This window comes from Sphaeramia orbicularis, chromosome 1 (genome assembly GCF_902148855.1).
Source record: "Sphaeramia orbicularis chromosome 1, fSphaOr1.1, whole genome shotgun sequence".
NCBI lineage: Eukaryota > Metazoa > Chordata > Actinopteri > Kurtiformes > Apogonidae > Sphaeramia > Sphaeramia orbicularis.
Genome location: NC_043957.1, coordinates 25,164,104 through 25,186,177, shown reverse-complemented (window position 1 = coordinate 25,186,177; position 22,074 = coordinate 25,164,104). Strand labels below are relative to the sequence as shown.

General features: G+C 36.5%; 1 protein-coding gene across 1 annotated transcript; it reads left to right on the top strand.

Moving 5' to 3' along the window:
• Positions 1–1,000: 1,000 nt before the first annotated feature.
• On the top strand, positions 1,001–20,669 carry LOC115418164 (protein FAM83B-like). The gene is made up of 5 exons (XM_030132554.1): positions 1,001–1,071; positions 5,229–5,680; positions 11,322–11,486; positions 17,090–17,214; positions 18,347–20,669. Exons 2-5 carry the CDS (start codon positions 5,243–5,245, stop codon positions 20,436–20,438), a joined length of 2,820 nt encoding a protein of 939 aa, XP_029988414.1. The 5' UTR covers positions 1,001–1,071; positions 5,229–5,242; the 3' UTR covers positions 20,439–20,669.
• Positions 20,670–22,074: the final 1,405 nt, after the last annotated feature.

Genomic DNA, 22,074 nt, shown 5'->3' with positions numbered 1-22,074 from the left:
GATCTGGCCCTGTGTCTTATTTTAAGTGTGATGAGATATTTTGACTAGAAATGAGAAAAATACACTTGGTAAGATTTAGATTTTTGCAGTGTAATCTGTAAAACTGCAAGTGTAAATATCCTTCATTCAACATTTTTGACAGTGGAAGTCAGTAAAATGAACCTATTATTGTATTTCATGGCTTCTGTGTAAATCCCAGAGGATATGAAAAATGTAATTTTTATGACAAATGTTGGGAAGCACTGGCCTGTAAAACCTCCAAATGAGCCGAACCTAGTGTACGAAAAACTTCATATTTTGTGATAAAACACTAACAGGGGGGCAACACGGTGGTGCAGTGGTTAGCACTCGTGCCTCACAGCAAGAAGGTCCTGGGTTTGATTCCAACACCAGTTGACGGGGGGTGGGACCTTTCTGTGTGGAGTTTGCATGTTCTCCCCGTGTCTCCGGGTACTCCGGCTTCCTCCCACCATCCAACCACATTCACTAATAGGTTAATTGGTTAATCTAAATTGCCCATAGGTGTGAATGTGAGAGTGATTGTTTGTCTCTATATGTTCAGCCCTGCGATGAACTGGCGACTTGTCCAGGGTGTACCCCGCCTTCGCCCCTATGTAGCTGGGATAGGCTCCAAGCGACCCCCGTGACCCTAGTGAGGATAAAGCGGGTTCAGAAAATGAATGAATGAATGAATGAATGAACACTAACAGGGACCATTTTACTGTTCAAAGACTACCTCTTAATTGTATGATTTATACTTTTACTGGATTTTTTTTTTCTTTTTTCTTGAGGATGTAAATATTTCCTCCTCGTCCGCCTGCAGCTGCGAATGAATCACCTGTAAACATACCTGTATTGTATCCAGGGGCTGCTGGGTACTCAAACAAACCTGCTCCTGCGCCAGGTGAGCGGAAGTGGGCGTGGCTTGTTGCAGTGAAGGGCAGGTACAACACTTCAGACAGTTCGCCTCCACACCTTAGTGCTTTTAGTTCATGCTGCTGACAGTACAGACACACCAGGAATGACCACAGCTGTTTTTATGACCAGGAGATTTGTTTTAACAGCAATGAAGTAAGTCTGTTCCAAATATTATAGAGTATGTTTTACTCCTTTAGTGAATAATAGTCAACTGTGGTATGTAGGAACAGTGTAAATGTGTTTGGGGTTAGTTTAGGCATGGACATAAGAGAAGAAAAACTGGATGTGCAACATGTAATTACAGAGAAACGTGCATATCTGTGTGAACACCTGTACTTTTAAGACAAATATATGACAACAGGAGGAAACAACATGCAGCATAAGGAGAAAATAAGTAGAAAACACTGTAAATAAGCTACAGTTACATGATACTGACACTTATTGTGCCTTGATACAGACAAAGAGGCTCCAAATAAACAGCCTCATGAAGGAAAAAGTCCACATTAAAGTGTATTTGTCCAGTTTATTCTAATAACTGAGTGCAGAAGTCACCACATGCCTCTTATTGTTCATCTAGTTTACCTTTGGTGATTCACACTCGACAGACAGGTTTTGTTTTTTTTCACTTAATGGTATCTTTTTAGAGCATCTTTTGATTTATTGTTGAGGGTATTCTGGTCTAAACGGATTCATTAACAGTCACCAGAGCTGGAAAAGGTTTTCAACACCAGCTCTTGTCTGAACATACAAAGTAAAGTACATTATAAGTACATTTACCTAAGGTGTGTACTGTGTTTAAGTTAATTCTGCTTTACCAGAGGCAAGTTTGGCCTATTTTTTCCTTCCCATTTATCTGATTTGTGTGTCTGTTATAGTGTTTTAAGTAGAAAACACATTATGGTTCTTTATCAAGTATTAAACTATGTGTGAAATGGTGACAAATAGTGTTGGATCTTGTGAAAATACGGCACTTCAGGTAAAAAATGATGCATTCAAAATGCTACTTAGATAAAAAATATGTAAATATTATGAGCAAATTATGAAAAATATAACTGTAAATTAAATATAGCTGTAGTTGGCTGAGGTGGAGCTCATTTTGTTTTCCATTTGCCAGCAATTAATTTTATTTTATTAACCCTTAAAGCAGTGTTTTTCAACCTTGGGGTCGCCTGGAATTTCTAGTAATTGATAAAAATGAAAAAAATGAAAAGAAAAAAAAAATTACTAATAAAAAATATATGGTGAGTTGAGAGAGACAATCACAATGCATAAAAGACAAACTGTGAAGCTGAAACTGAAGCACTGTGGTACTGTTTATCTGTCAAATGTTCATGGTGGTCAGTTTCAGATGCTGCAGCTCTTTCATAGTTCATAGATCGAGTTATTGTTTGTTCAGTATTAATTGTCAGCCTTGTAAATCCAAGTTGGACTGACTGTACAACAATTACTGTCTTTATAACTGACCAAGGAAAATAAAACTCACTTTTTTTGCAGTAATCTAAATTTGGCTTTTCTTCCGTCCATAAAAATATACATTATATAGGCTAAATGTCGTCTAAAATTGACATGTATTTGTAACATATTAGAGCACATGATCAAAGACAAATTAATTTTAGCAAAAAAATGTCTTCGTCCAGAAATTATCAATGTTAAAATGGGGTCACGAGCCAAAAAAGGTTGGGAACCACTGCGGTAAAGACGTAAACAGCAACTGATGATCAAAAATATCTACTGATTTAAAATGTTTGGTAACCTCTGATCCACTAATCCTATCTATACATGTAAATAATTCAGATAAAATACAGTAACAGTACAGTACAGTAAAATACAGTAAAATACAGTTTGTCATCTTTTCATGGTCATCAGATATGACCCATTTGGACATTCAGAGGCTCCATAGTTACCGTGGAAACACCGTCATCATCTACAACACTGATTCACCAGTAAAACCCATGGAGTTTAATAAATGACAGTGGATGGGCACACGTGTTATTACGTTCAATTAATGATATATTTTAGTGAAAAACTCACTTTTTCTTCAGTTTGGATGTAATAACCTTTGAGCTTTTATCATCGTAGACATCAGTGTCTCTAAAACAAAAGAAATGATAATTGATTTTAGACGGAGCCTCCTCCTCTCCCCCCTGCCCTTGTCCATGACCAGCCTGTGGAAAATGTGGAAAATTACAAATACTTGGGGACTATTCTCGACCCCAAGGTAACATTTGATGCCCACATTGATGCTGTTTGTGCAAAGGCACACCAGCAGATGCGCTTTTATCGGAAGCTCCAAAGTTTTACTGTTTTAAAGTTTTACAGAGTCTGTTTTAACGTTTTCCTTTATCTGCTGGTTTGGATCACTTAGTTTAAAAAATAAAAAAATGCCTGGAATACATTGTACAGATGTGCAGCAAGACCACAGGCATAAACCTTCAGGAGTTTTCCTCCCTCCTTTTTAATAGTATTACATAACTCTGTCCATCAATGTATTTATTTATTTTTCATTTTTTATTAGTGTGTGTGTGTGTGTGTGTGTGTGTGTGTGTGTGTGTGTGTGTGTGTGTGTGGATTGTTGTCTTTATAACTGACTTACTGCTGCATGTAAAATTAATTGCCCTTCTGGGATAATAAAGTACACCTTGACCTTGATCGACATGATCAGTAAATTAACCTCCTACGACCCAGGAAATGTCAGCGACGTACAAGCTTTTTTTGTTTTTTTATTCCTTAAGTGCCTATATTGGAAACATCATGATGCAACATTTTTTTCAGATGCAGTTTTTAAAATTTTTATGGACTGTCCTTTGTAGTGGACAGTTTTCTTTTCTTTTTTTTTTTTTTTTGTATAAAGTTATGAAACTCTTGTCCACAAATGTGAACAGAAAACCCATAGCTGGGTCTTAGGAGGTTAAATAAAGGAAAATACCTGATTTCCACTGAAAAAATGCATATACAGTTGATAATCCTACTATATAATACATGCTCTGTGTCCCATCCATGTTGCAGCACAGGAGGGCATTTGTACAGGTGTTAATCAGCCTTCACAGGCCTGATTGCCGCCAAACTTACCAAATGAATAGAAACATTACCTGACTATCTACTAGGCACAATTTTATGTCCGTATTCAAATGTTGTGAGGTATGCTGGGCGATTTTAGCCTCTCTCTACTTTAAATTCTTCATCCCTGCCGCCATACTCCATTTTCGGAAGTGGTTATGCTGCCCTTCATGAAATTTCTACTGCTAGCAGACGATGCTACAACGTGAAGACTGCATTTACAATAATGTACAGGCACTTTTCACACACGATGGCACCACGGGTACAATGCTGCTAGTATAATAAATGCTGATAAATTACAAAATACCAGTTCAAGACTTATTTCAGGGCGAATTTACAATAAATCTTCCTGCCCTTTAAAATAGACTTAAATTCCCCTAAAGTATCAGGTTCTGACAGTTTCAGGTCCTTCTGTAAATCATTCCATGTAGAAGCTACAGTGCAAAACCTTTTTATTCTTGTACATCATGAATCAGTAACACTGGAGCAAAGCAAAGATGATTTGACCTAAAATTTCATTTCATATTTTGTTGTTAATCACAGTTTTGAGTTCATTTTTCTGTGTCTGAATCAAGGTTATAGTAGTTTTGGATTTTTCATTGTACTTTAGTTTTATTAAGTTTTGACTTTTTTTTTCTCTAATTCAGTTAGTTTTAATTTGTTTTTAGAGCAGGTTTGCTAGTTTTTATTAGTTTCATTTTTTTCTAAATGCTTAGTTTTAGTTTAGTTTTGTCGTATCTTTTATCTTCCTCACTGTCTTATTCAAATAAATCCCAGACAGGACCCCGCTGCTTTCTCCCAACTTTAGTCTCCATGTTTCCAGAGTGAGGATGAGAAGTCGACTAAACGTCAAGTGATGAGGAGTGATGGACTGTGAAGTGCTGTATGGTGCTGCTAGCTAAAATTGCGAGAGCGAAATAAATCGATTTCGTATCAATCCAACATTGACAAAGACAAAAATGAAGGGAATTTTATCCGTAATTTCCATATGTTTTAGTTAGTTTTGTAAGCACACAATACGGTTTCAGTTAGTTATTGTTTTTTCGTTTAATTATACTTTTTATTTATTTCAGTTAACGAAATTGTTCTTTCAATTCTAGTTTTCATCATTTTGTTAGTTTTCATTAATGATAATAACGTTGGTCTGAACCCTGTTTTTATTTGAGTTTCACATAATTCAGTTCTTTTCCAGGTGGTTTCAGTTTGAGTCTCGGTTTTCATGACCTGTAATAACCCCGTCCATCCAACTACAGGTAAAGGGGACACCATGGAGTCCAATCTGTCCTGTCTGTCCTCACTGAAAGACGACGACACACCCATCTACGTCCAGCCACATTACAGAGAGTCGTACCGTCTGGCCATCTACGCCCTGCTCTGTGGGGGAAAAGATGCCTACGAGGAGTTCCTCAGGGCTGAGCAGATCAGCCACTTCCTGTCCGAGGAGGAGATAGGCTTCATTTTGGGACATGCAGAGTTACCAGCTGTTGAGGACGAGGATGAGGGCAAACACGTGACCCAGGACGGGGGCCCTTCCACCTACTTCCCGGCCGAGTCAGACGAGGAGGTTCCGGACCTGGAGCTGGGCTGGCCGGAGGTGACGCTGGAGGACGTGGACACGAGCATCAGCCTGTTGTTCAACCCACCCAGACAGAACACACCGAGCATCAAGGATGTGGTTCGCAAACAGATCCAGGAGGCCAGACAGGTGAGGTCAAGGTCAAGGTCATTTATGTCGTTTATGAATTTGTAAAGTGCAAAAATTACAGTGAAGATATTAACAGTCAGCTCCAAGATTATAAGAACATTACGTATGTATGTATGTACATAGTCATAAGACTTTTATTACTTATTATTATTATCATGATTATTATTATTATTAGTAGTAGTAGTAGTAGTAGTAGTAGTAGTAGTAGTAGTAATAGTAGTAGTAGTGTATTGTTTGTCTTTTGCAGTATCTTTATGCATGCACATTTTTTCTTTCACTTTATTTTGTCACTGCCTTGACCTATTAATTTCCCAGTAGTGGGATCGATGAAATGTAGTCTAATCTAATCTAATCTAATCTAATCTAATCTAATCTAATCTAATCTAATCTAATCTAATCTAAAGTAAACTAGTCTAATCTAATCTAATCTAATCTAAAGTAAAGTAGTCTAATCTAATCTAATCTAGAGTAATGTAATATAATATAATATAATATAATATTGCATAATCTAATGTAATCTAATGTAATGTAATCTAATCTAATCTAATCTAATCTAATATAATATAATATAAAGTAATCTAATCTAATGTAATCTAATCTAATCTAATCTAATCTAATCTAACATATGTAAAATTCATTGATCTGCAGTTTTAATTCCATCACTGCAAACCTATAACCTTATACTGACCTGCAAAAGCAGGTCAGTACAAACACAAATGGGATTAAATTGACACATTAGAGCAATTTCCATTTCCATTTACAGTGGTTACATGCTTTTAATTAAAGAAGTCACATATATTTTAAAGCACCTTAACTATGACTTGTGGGTAATATCTCTAAATATGTTATAAACCTGTTAACTTGTTCATTAAGACCTCCTTTGACTAAGCATTAACAGTTACTTTTCACTACATATTACTGGAAATTTAATAAATATTTATTACGCAGCAGTTGTAGCACAAATACTTATATATTCATGAATCCAATCATAAAATCTGAGCGGTAACATTAAATTTGTCATAAAAATGTCACAGAATAAACAGGCGTGTATCGACAGCTGCTGATGTTAATATGTGCGGCTGGTAGAACATGACTTACATTAAAAACTAAGCACCTCAGGCTAATTATTCACAGTCATTACTTCTTTACGAGAGCAAATGACAAAAGAACTTGCCAAAGAGAATGCCACAAGCAACTTTATAAAAAAAAAAAAAAACAGGATTTATAACAGCAGTGAAAGACGTTTTTGGATCATGTACATAAGGGCCTGACCCAGTGAAAGTGAACATCAGGGTTAATCTATTTTTTCTCAAAACAATATTTTGATTACTCACCATGAAAGACATATATCTCTAGTTTCTAAAACTGTGTTTATTTAATTTGTACCTGAATTACCACTGGATATACGTATAAGAGAATATATGAGAATACAGTGTAAATTAAGAACAGTAAAGGTTGGAAATGTATGTATACAGCATAAATTCAGAATGTAAATAGCATACTGCTTTGTGGTGGTGCTACAATTCGGCCTTTTGTTGAAAAAAAAATAAAAAAATAAAAAATAAAGAATGCAAATACCAATGTGTAAATGAATATGTTCAAAATATATGCCTGTGTGTGGTGTTATATTTCACAATAATCAAATACTGTAATGATTTTGAATACTATTTATCACTTAAAAAAAAAAAAAAAAAAAAAAAAACAGTAGACAGATGTGTATTAAATATAGTAACGAAACATTTGTCACCAAAGACTGATACATTTATCAGTATCTTAATAAAATCTTTAATTATTATTATTCTGGTGCATCATTCTGAACAAACACCTCACTCTGTTACTTTTTTGAATTCTCACTCTGTTACCATGAATTAATGTCTTCTAAAACTAAAATAAAAATCCTATCAGTTTAATTTTTGGATATAATGTACTCTCATATATTAAGAAAAGTGTGGTATGATAAATAAACATTTGCACTTTCTTTGAGGAACAGTATTTTTTTGCCATTTTTTCCAAACCTTAAATAACTGCTGTATATTATTCCTCACTCTGCTACTTTGTTAATGATGATAAATGTATGTTTTTATTAATTATTTGGTCATTATTCCTTAATGGCATGTGAAAGTATTTGCTTAGACCTACAATTTGAGCTATTATAGTTGCTGCTATGTTCATTTTTAAACACAGATATGGACTGATCAGTATTGCTGCACAGTGTTTTCTCACTCCATTTCTTGCCTGACCATGCCCATAAACACAAGTATAAGTAAAATGGTTCCTGTCAGTGTTTTACTATTATATCGGATTTTTGAAACAGTTTTACTGCTGTAGATGTTGAAGGCTGAGCTCATTTAGACAACTTTAGAAGCTTTTTATAATTTAATTTACAGCAATGCATCATTTTTTATAAGATCATTGTATGTTTGACATGATTCCAGTATATCAGAAGGTGCATTTTCTGTTTTCACCAGATTATAATTGTACAATATGGATCCTTTTACTTGAACCATAGTTTTTAGAAGTGTCAAAAGTTTTTATTACTGAATCATAGTTTTTATTTCTTGATACACAGTTTTTATATGAATATTTATTTTATCTCATATATATAGTGTGTGTGTTTTATTTATTTTTGCTGCCTCCTGAGCCATTGCATCAAAATCTTATTTTGATGTAAATCTGAATGACAAATAAAGTTTGTCTATGTCTAAAAGAGTTCAGTTTCCAGATTTGAAAGCCCAGGTAACTGTTGAGACAGAATCCTGCAGGTCTGTACTTAACAGATTAAACAGGTAAAACAGGACTGCACCTTAGGATCTTTGTTGGACCGTCACTGTCTCTTAGAAATCGAAAGCACCTGTAAAGCATCGTAAAGCTCTGGAGTAGAGGTGCTGACATTCCACTGCCTGATCTCCCTCACCTTTGGATGGTGAAGTCTGTACAGAAGGCTCAGTCGTCTTCAATCCACTCCACTGTGAGTTTGTGTTGCTTTCATCCAGCTGCAGATGCAGAAAAATCCAGAACGATCAGTTCTTAAATGACTCAATGTGATACTTATGTGAGTTATACAGAGTCAGCCAAAATAATGTATACACACATCAGGAAAAGAAAAACTTGCATAAATATTAAATTTGTATAAGTACTTCTATACATGTACTTCTAGATAGATACCTCTTTCGAATGTTTGATCAGATTCCGATATCACTGTGTACTGTTGTATGGTGTGTTCCCAACAGATGGCATTACCAGTGTAGCATCAACAGGTGACATCTACAACATGGTAGTGGTACAGTTGCCGATTGAGGAATGTAAGATCATTTGAAAGTCGTACTTCAAATTTGAGAATGTTGTTGAAGTCCAAAGACAATGGAGACTCTAGCCCCAGGGACACCCCCTGTATGAGCCTAACACTGAAGTTTAGAGTAACACCCACACAGACCACCCCCCCGCAGGTTAAAAAGCCCAGTTTTCGTCACCACTTAGTAGGACTGAAGAAGTCTCTTGGATGAGAGACCAAACGTTTTCAAAAGTGCTAAAGCAGTCCACTTTCTGATGTCATTACTCTGAAAAAGGGTCAAAGATGGACCTGTGGAGTTAAATTAATGACAAATTCAGACCCAAGCATAGCATTTACAGTTTATATAGACCACAGGGAAATGTTTGAAAATGCATAATTCCATTTTTTTTAAAAAAAAAAAAAGCAAAATATCACTCCTTTAAAGAGGAAGGAAAAGTTGAAACTCAACCCATAAAGAAAAGATGTCTGGAGATACAGGGTTCTCACTGAACAGGAAGTGGGTGAAAAACAATCTAAAATGTAACTAAAGTTGTCAAAAAAATGTAATGGAATAGAAAGGACAAGATTTGCCTCTGGGCTGTAGCAGAGTACAAGTATAAAGCTGCAGAAAATGTATAGACAAGTACCTCCAGTTCTACCTCTTTGTATTCTCGGCTCAGTTCCACTGGGATTAAAAGTCAATGTGCAACCTGTTCATTCTGAGGTCAACATGTACACCATGTTCCCCCTGTTGTCAGCATGTCTCGTCTTGAATGTGCTCGATCATCAGCTCCGCAGGCCGTCACAACTACGTCTCCACAGCCTGAACTAATCGCTCATTACTCACAGTGTGCAGGGAAATGGACTTTGAGTCAATGCACCACTGTCTGAAAATGGACACATTCAGCTCCTGACGTAGATCCGTTTCTCAGACACAGTCATGTAATCACAGCTGAGGCAGGTAACCCACGCTGATCGCTATCAGAAAACATAAAAAAACACCAGTTCAGTTGTAGTTTTTTCCCTCAGAGAACCACTCCTCTGGTAATTTCCACTACATCAACCTGATAAAACAAGCCACATTGTGTCCTATTGACCTCATACAGATTCATATCAGGCTGGAAAATGTGAGTTAAGGCTTAAAAACAGGAATATACTCTTTGTTGAGGCTATGGTGGCGTCTTTTACAGCACCATGATGCATTCTCAGAATATCCTCTTATAACCCCTTACTGCTTACATTCATTTACAATTACATAAAAAAAAAAGATTTGTATTGTTACTGTCAAGTAGATTCTAAATTAAATGGAGATTGTCAATTTGAATATAGCACTAGCGATAACTATGACGCAAATTAGTGGAATTAGGCATAATAAGTTTAAGGTAAGGTAAGGTAAGGTAAGGTAAATCTTTGTTGTCATTGCACAGACATTCAAAATACACGGTACAATGGAACTGAAGCACTGCTCTCCATGGTGCAAAGAAAAAAAGGTATGCAATAATAAAAACAGATCAAATTATATACACAAGTTGTAAAATCCTTGTGTGCAAAAATATGCATGTATACAAAAATATTACAAATATTAAATACAGTGTGTAAACATATAAAGAGTAAAAAGTATTGCTGACAGCCTGTGGTCAAAAGAAAAGCAGCTTGTCATGTCCAAACATATTCTGGTCATTGATCAGGGCTGTTGCCCTGTTGTAAAACTGTCCCTGAGTGTGTTTGTCAGTGACCGTTTAATTTGGATGATTGTAATTACACAAAGTTTCAGTCTGGCATATAAGTGTTATTTTATTGAGGCTACTATTGATCAGTTCCTCCAGTCAACAATCCAAACAAAACAAAAATGATCCAAAAAGTAGAAAATCATGAAATTAAAAACACTGTTACAGAAACAGGGATTTGAAATTGATCCATGAATGTCAGGGGTCATAGGTCACCAGGTACATTCACAAACAAAGTTGAACAGCACCTCATTACAAAAACAGTAGAAAATTGAGGCGAATTTGTGAAAATAGTCTACAAGGGGTTAACTTCAGCAAGTTGTGAAGAGCAGTTTGCAGAATCTGGTGCATGAGTCAGTATTATTAATATCAAATCAAAATCAAATTTTATTTGTATAGCGCCAAATCATAACAAAAGTTATCTCATGACACTTTACATTTAGAGCTGGTCAAGACCAGACTGTTAATATTAATGATTCATTCATACGTAACTGTTACTGCTTCAAAATCTGCATCTTACATGATGAATTTGAACCTCAAAAGCAGAAAGAAACCCCATCAGCATTCATCCTGATTCCCATCTCTGCATCTGAATGAATGCTCTTCTGTCTAATTACGTCCTAATGTTTGTTATTGTCTGCAGGTTGTTGCTATAGCGATGGACGTATTCACTGACGTCGACATTTTCAAAGAGATCATCACGGCGGCTCTGAGGGGAGTGGCCGTGTACATCCTTCTGGATGATTCCCAGTTCAAGAGCTTCCTCACAATGTCGCACAGAGTCGGCATCAACATCCAAGACCTGAAGGTGAGCCATGTTTGAGAGCTGCAGCATTAAAGCTACGACCACTCATGTTGTATCACTGTAGTAAAGACTGGGATTAAAATGTTAGACATGTCAGACTCCTACACCCCCAGTGAAAGAAGGACTGATACCCCAGGTCATTCCTTCCACAGACATCAAACATGTAGCAGTTCTCTTTAAACCCCCATATCACACCATGTGCATCTATATTGTAAATGTGTATATATTATTTAAATCTACATTTATCTAAATATTAAAAAGCAGGCTTCCTTTTCTGCTTATATTTCATGTTTCAAACTGTATATTTTCAGCCAGTCTTCCCTGCACTTTATTTTTTGTAACTTGCTGCTAACAACTGTGAAATTTCCCAATAGAGAAATCAGTAAAGTCTTATCTTATCTTATCTTATCTTATCTTATCTTATCTTATCTTATCTTATCTTATCTTATCTTATCTTATCTTATCTTATCTTATCTTATCTTATCTTATCTTATCTTATCTTACTATATGGACAAAACTGTTGGGACACATCATGGCCACAGCTGTAAGATGTCTTGTTCATGCTGATTTGAGATAAAAACCTCAATATTTCGTTATTATTATTATTATTATTATTATTATTATTATTATTATTATTATTATTATTATTATTATTATTATTATATTTCCTCTTTAGCCCTATCAGCCCGCCCGCGGGCCGAAAAAATTATATTAATATTCATCTACTATAAAAATATAATAAATCAGGACAATTGGTGTTTTTTTCAACTTTCACTGAAAGCTTAGACCCTAATGTTAATAAAAGTACATCAAAAATGTATTTTAGTGCAAACTTTAATGTTCAAACATGATTTTTAATCTTTGTGGGGTGAAATATACGCTATTAAAAATCTCCGACATGAACAATTAATTTATGCATACCATTGTCAATCCAGCCGAAAAAAAACAGGCGAGGATAAAAAATTCTAATTTCTCTTTTAGTTTGTTACAGTTTACTCAGGCATAGTAATAGATACAATATTTTAGACAATGGGAATAGATTCTGTGAGGTCTCTAAATGTCCATAGACACCAAGAACATCCATATGAACCTTATTATTGTGAAGTAATTCTTTATTTACTTTGGGTATGTCTTTTTAGTCGTTTTTCCCCTGAAAATATGGTCAGGGTTAAACAGGTTAAAGTTTAACCAGAGATTTTTTTTTTTCCAAAATGAGATGTGAAGAAAGTAGATTTTTATTGTGGTCGAACATTATTATTTACAGTCAGAGCATGAACAATGTACAGGTACAACATTTAAAATCATTATCATGGATTTTTGAAAAAAATTAAAAAAAAAAAATCAGTGCTGAGAGAATTTAAGTCAAAACCATCTCTGAGGCATTTTGGAAGCAAATATAACAATTCAAACAAAACTATTCAATGCAATGATATTTATCCCAGTATAAAGTTATATTATGACATTCATCAATATTGTTTGTATCCCAGACCCCTATTAGAAAAAGAAACACCGTATCTCATCTCATCTTATCTCATCTTGTCTTGTGTCTCCTGTTGGTCTCAAGCAGATGAGACAATCCTAAAACCAATTAGATCACCTCATAATCACACCCTAATTCTCCTGGATGAGAAACTGCAATTGTATCAACATTGTAACATACTTGGAAACCCACCTTTTCTACACAAAAACATGGAGGTGCATTGTTGTGGGACTTTTAGTCAATGTAATGTTAGCTCTGATCTTCACTCAGACATAGTGACAGTAATGTAGCCCAACACTGGATCCCACATGCTTTAGGAGTGAAAAAAGAAATGGATAGAATTTGTTTTATTTTATTTTATTTTATTTTATTTTATTTTATTTTATTTTATTTTATTTTATTTTATTTTATTTTATCTTTTGCCATTTGCAGACATTATGAAAATGATGCATTTGCAAGAAGGAAAACTGTAAAAGTAAGAACATAATATAAAATCTAAAATGTATGGTGCAGTTGTTTTGAATGATTATAAAACACTTTTTCAGATATACAGTGATACTGCAGTATTAAATTACAGATATATGATGGAAGACTTCAGCCAGTGAGTAAGTAACCATCTGTTTTCATTTTGTCTTACTCAAGAAGAAAGATCAGCATCTAAACTTAGAAGAAATATTGATCTGACATTTATCCTGATAATTATTCACAAATATTGACATGTGGGTGTGTTGTGTTGTGTTGTGTTGTGTTGTGTTGTGTTGTATTGTGTCCCCATATTTTTATCCAGATTGTTCGTATAAGTTCTGGATTAATGAAAACAAAATGATCTACTTGGAGACTAAATTCATATACTTTTATTTTCACCTTTAAGTATATTACCTTTTTCTTCTGTTTACTGAGTGCATGCCATGGAAAATGAAGCCTTTCCATCCTTTACGCTGACAGAACATCACTCTGTTTTTGTGGTTCTGTGAATTTATAGCTTCATTTGCATTTATTAGTTCGGTTTCAGTCAACTTTACACAGCACTAGTATGTGAATACAACGTTCATTCATACAGCAAAAATAACGTAAGATGACATCCAATGTGTTTAATTCATGTTATTCACTTTGTGTAATCTAATGGAATATGTTGTCAATTATATCAACCATAAAGACCAGGTGCTACGTTTGTGTCAATTCTCAAATGAATTTTTCTTTCTATTTAACCTTTCTTAAGTGATTTACCACCATTTATCATAATACTATCCTCCGTATTTTGGCACTTTTTCAGTGAAAGTCAGGTATTTTCCGATGTTTGAGTCACAGATCATGTACTTTAATCATCATTCTGATATTACATTTGAGGGTTTTTAGATCAAAAATAGAGAAAACTTAAGAAAAAGTGAATTTACAATAAAATATATCATTAACTGAGCATAAAAACAAGCATCTCCAACAACTGTCATTGAGCCAACTTCATGGGTTTTACTGGTGAATCAATTTTATAGAAGATGATGGTGTTTCCACGGTAACTACGGAGCCTATGAACGTCCAAATGGGTCATATCTGACGAAAATGAAAAAATTAATAAGTATTTAACACCAATTATTTACATGTATTGATAGGATTAGCGGATCAGCAGGTGTTAAACAGTTCAGATCAGTAGATGGTTTTAGTCGCCAGTGGCTGTTTGGGTCTTTATGGGTTAATGGGCACGTAGTCTGTAGTGAAATGAGTTTTAAAAGTAACCCCCCCAATGCTAAAACTTTCTTTCAGTTGTTCCATATTAGAAGAATTTTGTCATATTTTTGCTGATAGATGTCTATAAAACCAGCTGTGCCATTTAAAGCCCTGGATAATACATATAAACTATACATCAAACCTATAAATATGACATTTCAGACAAATCTGGACTCTCTCTTCTGCTCTTGCGGCTGTTCTTTGTGGATTTGTATTCCACAGAGGAAGCTTTGCCTGTGGCATGACCTTTCTTATATTGTCAAAGGCATTTAGTGGATTAACTCTGACATTTGCTCCACACCCTCATGAAAACTCTGCTATTTACCAGCATTTCCCTTTGCTTTACCTGTCGATGTCATACGAGACAAATGTAGGACAGATCTGTTAGTGGAGCTGGATTTTCCTGTTAAACAGCATCGAGGCGACACTTTAACTGTACAAACAAGTCGTCTGAGTGAACACAGTGACGGCTTTGTAATGTCGGCGCAAAACATTTAGCCAGTAGTCACATCAAAATACCTGACACAGTAAAACTGAAGCACAGGTTTCATCTTGTCGGGTTTCACAGAGGGTGTGTGTGTTCCTGTCTGTGTGTGTCTCTGTTTGTGTGTTAAAGTTACCGGTAACAAATAAAAAGAGTCTTCTACTTCCCAGCTGAAGCAGAAATACTTTTTGAAGTGTAATAATAGTAATTACTTTATAGTAGTGCTATCAAACAATTAAAATTTTTAATCAGATTAATCGCAGGGTTGCGGTGGATTAATTTTGATTAACCACAATTTAATATTATTCATTTTTAATCTATATTAATTGCGTTTCATTTTGCATGAGCAAACAGACTCAAGAAAGAAGGGAATATATATGCACTTAACGTGTTTGTCGCAAGCTGGGAAACGTGTTAGCCGAAGTGTTACCAGAATCCCCGACTAATGTATGCTTAATGTGGTATTTGAAGCTGGAAGTGCTTTGGTGAAAAGAAAACTCCTTCCTGCAGAGTGTGTATAATACTTTATGTTGGTCGACTGTTCCATCTTGGGTTTTTTTGTCCTCATATTCCCATCCAGAGGGCCAACATGCTGTTGTCACTACCAGATCCACTGCCCATTTGCGCTTGTGTGACGCTAACTCTGCTGGGACAAACTGCCCCAAATGCGTTGGCAGAGATGTTCAGAGTCATTCTGTGCTGCAGATGGGTTAATTGCATCAAAATTTTTAATCAGATTAATCACAGTGATGTGACATTAACGTGTGAATTTTGACAGCTCTATTTCATAGTATGGGTCTTTTAAAACTTTGTGCATAAAGAAAAGGAAAAGAAAAGCACTATATATATATATATATATATATATATACATATATATATATATATATATATATATATATATATATATATATATATATATATATATATATATATATATATATATGTAGAAGAAATGTCCAAGTGAATAATCTAAAACTGTTATATTTTGTCATAGTTTCTGTTTTGGTCCTGTGTCATGTTTCTTGTAAGGCTGTTGTCTTGATGTGGTGTTGAGCAGTATATTTTTGTTGCTCTATATGTGCGTTTTGTTTTAGAATTGTTCCAGTAAATAGACTTTTTTTAGGGGAAAAATCATCTAAAACAGGGGTGTCAAACATACAGCCTGTGGGCCAAAACCAGCCCACCGACAGGTTTGATCCGGCCCGAGGGATGACTCAGTGAAATGCAAAAATACTGAAGATATTGACAATCTTACTCTTTATAATTGAATATTTTTAGATGAGCATGAAGTTCATTTAAATTAAATAGATTGTATGACAGAGATTTTTGTCCCTTTTATTCCACGGTATTCCATAAAGTGTCTATTGTTATTCTCTCCTTTTTTCTACACATTCTGTAGGATGGAGATTAACTCAATTTATAGTTTGAGTTGAGTTGTTTTGTTCATTTCAATTCCATTCAGTTTTATTTGTAGAGCCCTATAGCATAACAAGGTTGCCTCACAGGGCTTTATAGAATTAGTTGGATATGAAAACAAACAACAGTCAAATAAACAGTAGATGAAAGAAATGGATTAATGTCCCAGGCATCCCCTGTCCTTAGACCCTCCTTCTCTGCAAGGAAAAAGTCCAAAAACCCAGTGGGAAAAGAGAAACCTCAGGGAGAACCACAGTGAAGGAGAGATCCTCTCCCATGGACGGACAGGCTGTAGATGCACCAGGACTGATGGACATCCATTTACGGATGTAGTTCCAGTCTGTTTTTTTAATGCTTTTAAAAGCTTTTACCGATTAGTTTCTATATGGTGTAAAAGTCACACATCATCACTCCTGGTTTGAAATCATATTCTGCAGATGAGATGTAATGAAAGTCACTGAGTTACAGTAACTCTGATTTTGTGACTGTTTGTCTTTCCATCAGAACATCCGGGTCCGGACGGTTCCAGGACAGCAGTACCAGTGTCGGTCTGGGGTCAAATTCCATGGAGGTTTGGAGCAGAAATTTATCCTGGTGGACTGCCGAACAGTTTTACATGGAACTTACAGGTGAGTTAAAGTCATCCTTATGCACTAATTTACATTAGATGTGATATTTCAAGAGCAGTTTGACAGAATCACCTCATATTTGTCACAAACTTTCTCTTGGACTCGAGGATGAAGTGAAAAGACTTTAATATCCAAAGGTCAAAGTCAGAGAGATGCACAGATTAGGATGCAAGAATAATGGTCATAACTACTGGTTGAGTAAATGGTAATTGTATCATTTTCTTTGTATAATTATAAATATGTATCAAGGGACCAATGTGGAAATAACTTTAAGCTGTAAAGCCACTGATGGCCACTAGATACTGAGTCCAAAAGGCTCTGACTCCCATAGGTTTACATTGGACTTCTCTCTGAAAAAGCTGTGATCAGAACTCATTCCAGTCTCATCTGTTTTATTTGTAACCTCTAATAAGTGGAGGTCCATCTCTAAGTTGTGGCTCGAATCAATAAGATTTCAGTTAAAATAGAAGCTGTGATGGGTCAATATGTCAGTTCACTCACCAGCTGAGAGGGATTTTCTGCATATTGGTTTATTTAATGAAAGACATTTTTTCAGCTCCATTATAGTTGTGGTTAATAGGTTCCACTGATAAGGCTGTAAAATATATTTGTTAAGCAATATTTGATGAATTTTACTGTTCTACCAAGTCAGTTGTTTAGCAAATAGCATTAGCTCACCTCTGACCATTCATGTTCTCACAGCTCCACCCCTGTTGTCCAAATATAGTCACTTCTAGCTCCAAAATGTCAGCAGCCATGGTTCCACTGTCCACTAATTTAATTAATTAAATTCACTGTGAGGAAAGTGATTCAGGTGCATAAGCATAGAAAGACTAATGGATTAGTGATAATTAGCTATCACAGTTTTACAGACTTGAAAAAAAAAATTCTGCTGAAAGTCATACGCTGCTTGAAAACTACTCGATTAACAGCAGAGCTTAGAAATTAGCACCTCCAGCAAAATCAAGTGTTTTTTTCTAACTGTTCTAACTGAATTTTAGTTTTCATAAACTAAATTAACCCTGGCATTGGCCATGAAGATGTTACTGTATATCAAAGCTTCAATAAGTATAAAATTATTTTAAAAATTTAAAGGTTGAGTTGGTGACTGTGTCCCCATTTATGTTTTTAGCTACTCGTGGTCATTTGAGAAGATCAACCTGAGCATGGTTCTGGTCATCACAGGACAGCTGGTTTGCTCTTTTGATGAGGAGTTCAGACGACTCTACGCTCGCTCCACAGTTCCACCAGTTCTGTCCAAGGAAAGGCCTTCGGTCCGGTACCTCAGAGATGCTGTAGCCCTACACAGCCCTAACTCCAGCCAGCTTTCCCTCCATCAAATCCCCATGAAACCCAGACTGATGAATGGCATGAGAAGCGCTCAGGATGACCGGTTTAACAATGCAATGTTAAGCAGAGGCCTGAGTGTCCAGGAGAGGCTGCATCTCTGTCCTGACTCTGGGAATATGGTCAGAGGACACAGTTATGGTGGAGAGCTGCAGAAGATAAACTCCATGACTCGTCTGAGGATGGGCACCAAGGATATCGGACTTCCTGCTGAGAGAAACGGACCCAGCCTGAGGGGCGGCGACACAACACTAACCAACAGATTATCTCAGCACCACATAAGACACCAGACTCGTTACGGTCCAGACCAGAATCTAATTCCTTTCAACTCAGAGACGTCGCTCCACAGGTGGAAAATTGATACCTATTTTAACGACAGCAACAAACCTCTTGATGCGCAATATGAGGCGCTATCTCCTATGATATCTCCATACAGCAGTCACACAGGTTTAAATGAGCATCAGTCGCAGATGATTCACAGCCGGTCAAGAGATATTAAATCCAGACTGGAGGAAATTAGGCAAAAGAGGCTCAGTCTGCAGGAATATGCCAATCTGAGACAAAGCCAGGAGTCCTTGAGGTATCCAACTTTAGAAAGGCCTAAATTTACTTCATCAAGAGGTCTGGACGTGAGGCACAGCGCTGCTGAGTTAGACCCATATATACTAGTTAAGGACCGTACACTGAACAAAGACGGTGACAAAAGAGAGCAAATTCTCACAGATGGTCACCGCTCTTCTTCTCACCATGATGTCAAAATGGTTTCAGAGCGAAAGACAGCAACGTATGACTGGTATGAACCTCTGACCAGGTCAACCTCAGCTGCGGATCTTGACATGAAACTAAATGATCCATCAGCCAAGCACCTGCAATCCAGTGGCCTCAACATGCAGCTCCAAAGACCAATGGAGTCTCTGACTGGAATCCCAGAAGAGAAAGAGGCTCCAAATAGCCGTGTCAACAGTTCAGAGTTAGCTGCACCAAAAGAGCTAAATGTAGAAACGTCCAAAAGTGACAAAATTGCCCCAAAGGTGAATTCTGGAAAATCTGGTGTAGCTGAAGAATCGCAAGGTCAGGATGCACCCAAAGGAAAGCATGGCTCTTCTGTAGGTAAGGCAGCTAACAGTTCAGGTTCAGCTGCTCTGAAAGAAAGAAAGAAATCAACATCAAGTGAAGCTGAAAGTGTCCCGAAGGTTGTAAACAGATCTGGAGAAACTAAGTGCAGTCATGCAGAAAAGCAACAAGAAGAACCAACACTCCAGAGGAAGAATTCAATGAGATCCAAAGTACAATCGACAATCACACCAGATGAACGGAAAGCAGGCAAAAAAGACGACAAACCACTCCAGAGAAAGCCTTCGCTAAGATCACAGACTCCTTCAGGATCAATCCAGCCGCTCATGACAGACAGTTCACTCGGGAAGCAATCTGCAACAGATCAAACACCAAAAAAAGGTCAACCACCAAGCATGTCCAGGTCACAAAACTCTCTCAGCTCTCCAACAGAGACAGAAAAATTGAAATCTCCTTCGCCAATGAATCGGTTAAGTCCTCAGCGTTCAAGTAAAAGGAAGACAAACCTCACAGTAGACCAGGAACAAGTCTTGAAGGGGACTCTGGACAACGAGGGAACAGCAGTCCACCAGTCCAGAAAAGACAATGCCTACAGTCGGTATGAATATTTGCTTCGTAATGAAAATGTTCTTCCTGGTAAAGGAATAAGGACTGGAAACATGCACTCCTCAGAGAAAGACAGAAGTGCCTCCTTGAACAGGCGTGAGTCTGGATATCAAATGTATCCGACACAAAGCGGTGCTGACAACAAACTGGGACGATTCATGCAGCGAGTAGGAAATCTAATCAGCAAAAACAAGTAGTGGTTTAAGAAAGTCACGTTGCTCAGGGATGAGTTGTATAAACTTCTCAGCAGACATTTTGGATTGTACACACAGGCAAAACACACATATAACTCCTACACCGAATATAATGATGAATGAAGTGAACCCAAAATATTGTCATTACAGAAGCTGGCATGTTGCTTCTGTGACATAATTTGAAGCCAGAAAACAAACTGAACAGGAAAAAAAAAACGATGATCTGTACACAAACGAGTCGATCTAATCTACCTAAAAAGGTAGTGGTCACGCTTACAAAATTTTGGTTGGTTGTTCGTCTCTATATGTCAGCCCTGCAATGAACAGGTGACTTGTCCAAGGTGTACCCCACCTTCGCCCATAGGTAGCTAGGATAGGCTCCAGCACCCCCCGTGACCCTAGTAATAGTAGTTGCATTGTCCAATTTTTAATAATAAATAATAATAATACATCAGTTTTATATAGTTTTATATTTTATATATTCTCTAAGTACTCAAAGACGCTTTTAACCTGCCTTTTATTTTTTACTCTGTTTTATTGCTTGTTTATATTCTCCTGTTTATTGTACGGTGTCCTTGAGTGCCAAGAAAGGCGCCTATAAATAAAATGCATTATTATTATTATTATGAAGTAAATCATAAATCTCCCCCAACTCCACCTCAAATAAAAATTAGTTCACCCTTTAAAACGATGTTGACTATGCTTTCTGTTCTGACTAACCGACTAATTATTCATGTACATCCCTGATACTGAAAATACATGGTTGTATGTATGCAGTATGTAGTGCCCCATGCGCAGGTCCAACAGCCCTTAGTGTTATATAATATTAAGATTAATCCTGGTTTCGTTCCATTCAGTTTCCCCTTGAAGCTGATCCAGTGATCCAACTTGCACAGTTCCAAGCCCTTAAACCGCTGCACATAAATGGGATGGAACTATTATCAATGACACTAATTACAGCTGTGTGTTTTATGCCAAGCCCAAATGTCTGCTGTGGAAAAAGTATTGTTTGTTTTGGCCCACGTACGGAGACACAGGTATTGTATTTATCATAACTGCCTTAAGGCGGCGGTATTTTCTTTTGATGCTTTTCATCTTATCGGGGGGGGGGGGGGGGGGGGGGTATTTACCACTTGATGCCAAAACCCAAATTATGAGGCACCAGTTGTTCCTCAGTGCTCTTCACAGAACTGCAAATCATGCTGAAGTGAAAATGATACGGGTGGGTGAAGATGTTTACAATGTTTGGTGTTACAACAGGGTGGATGTGACAGTACAAAATACAACATCCAGTGAGTCATACAATGATTACCATGCAAGAAAACACATGTATTTATAATGAATTGCTTTCTTTTTAAGTACTTTTGCTGTGTGTAATTTCATGTTGTACATTTTCACTCTGAGGTTGAGCTCAAGTTCTTTGTTACCATATTTGCATTACCTACACAATGAAAACCTCATTTGCATCCTACAAATGTTGCAGACATGAATAAAAGAGACAGGAATTAGACATTAATAACAGAACACGGACATAATTACATATAAAGTATACATATTTATGGAGGGTGTGGTGTATTTTTTCCAGATTCTTACAAGTTTAATCAGAAAAAAGTGCAGAATACAGTTTGTATTTTGTTTA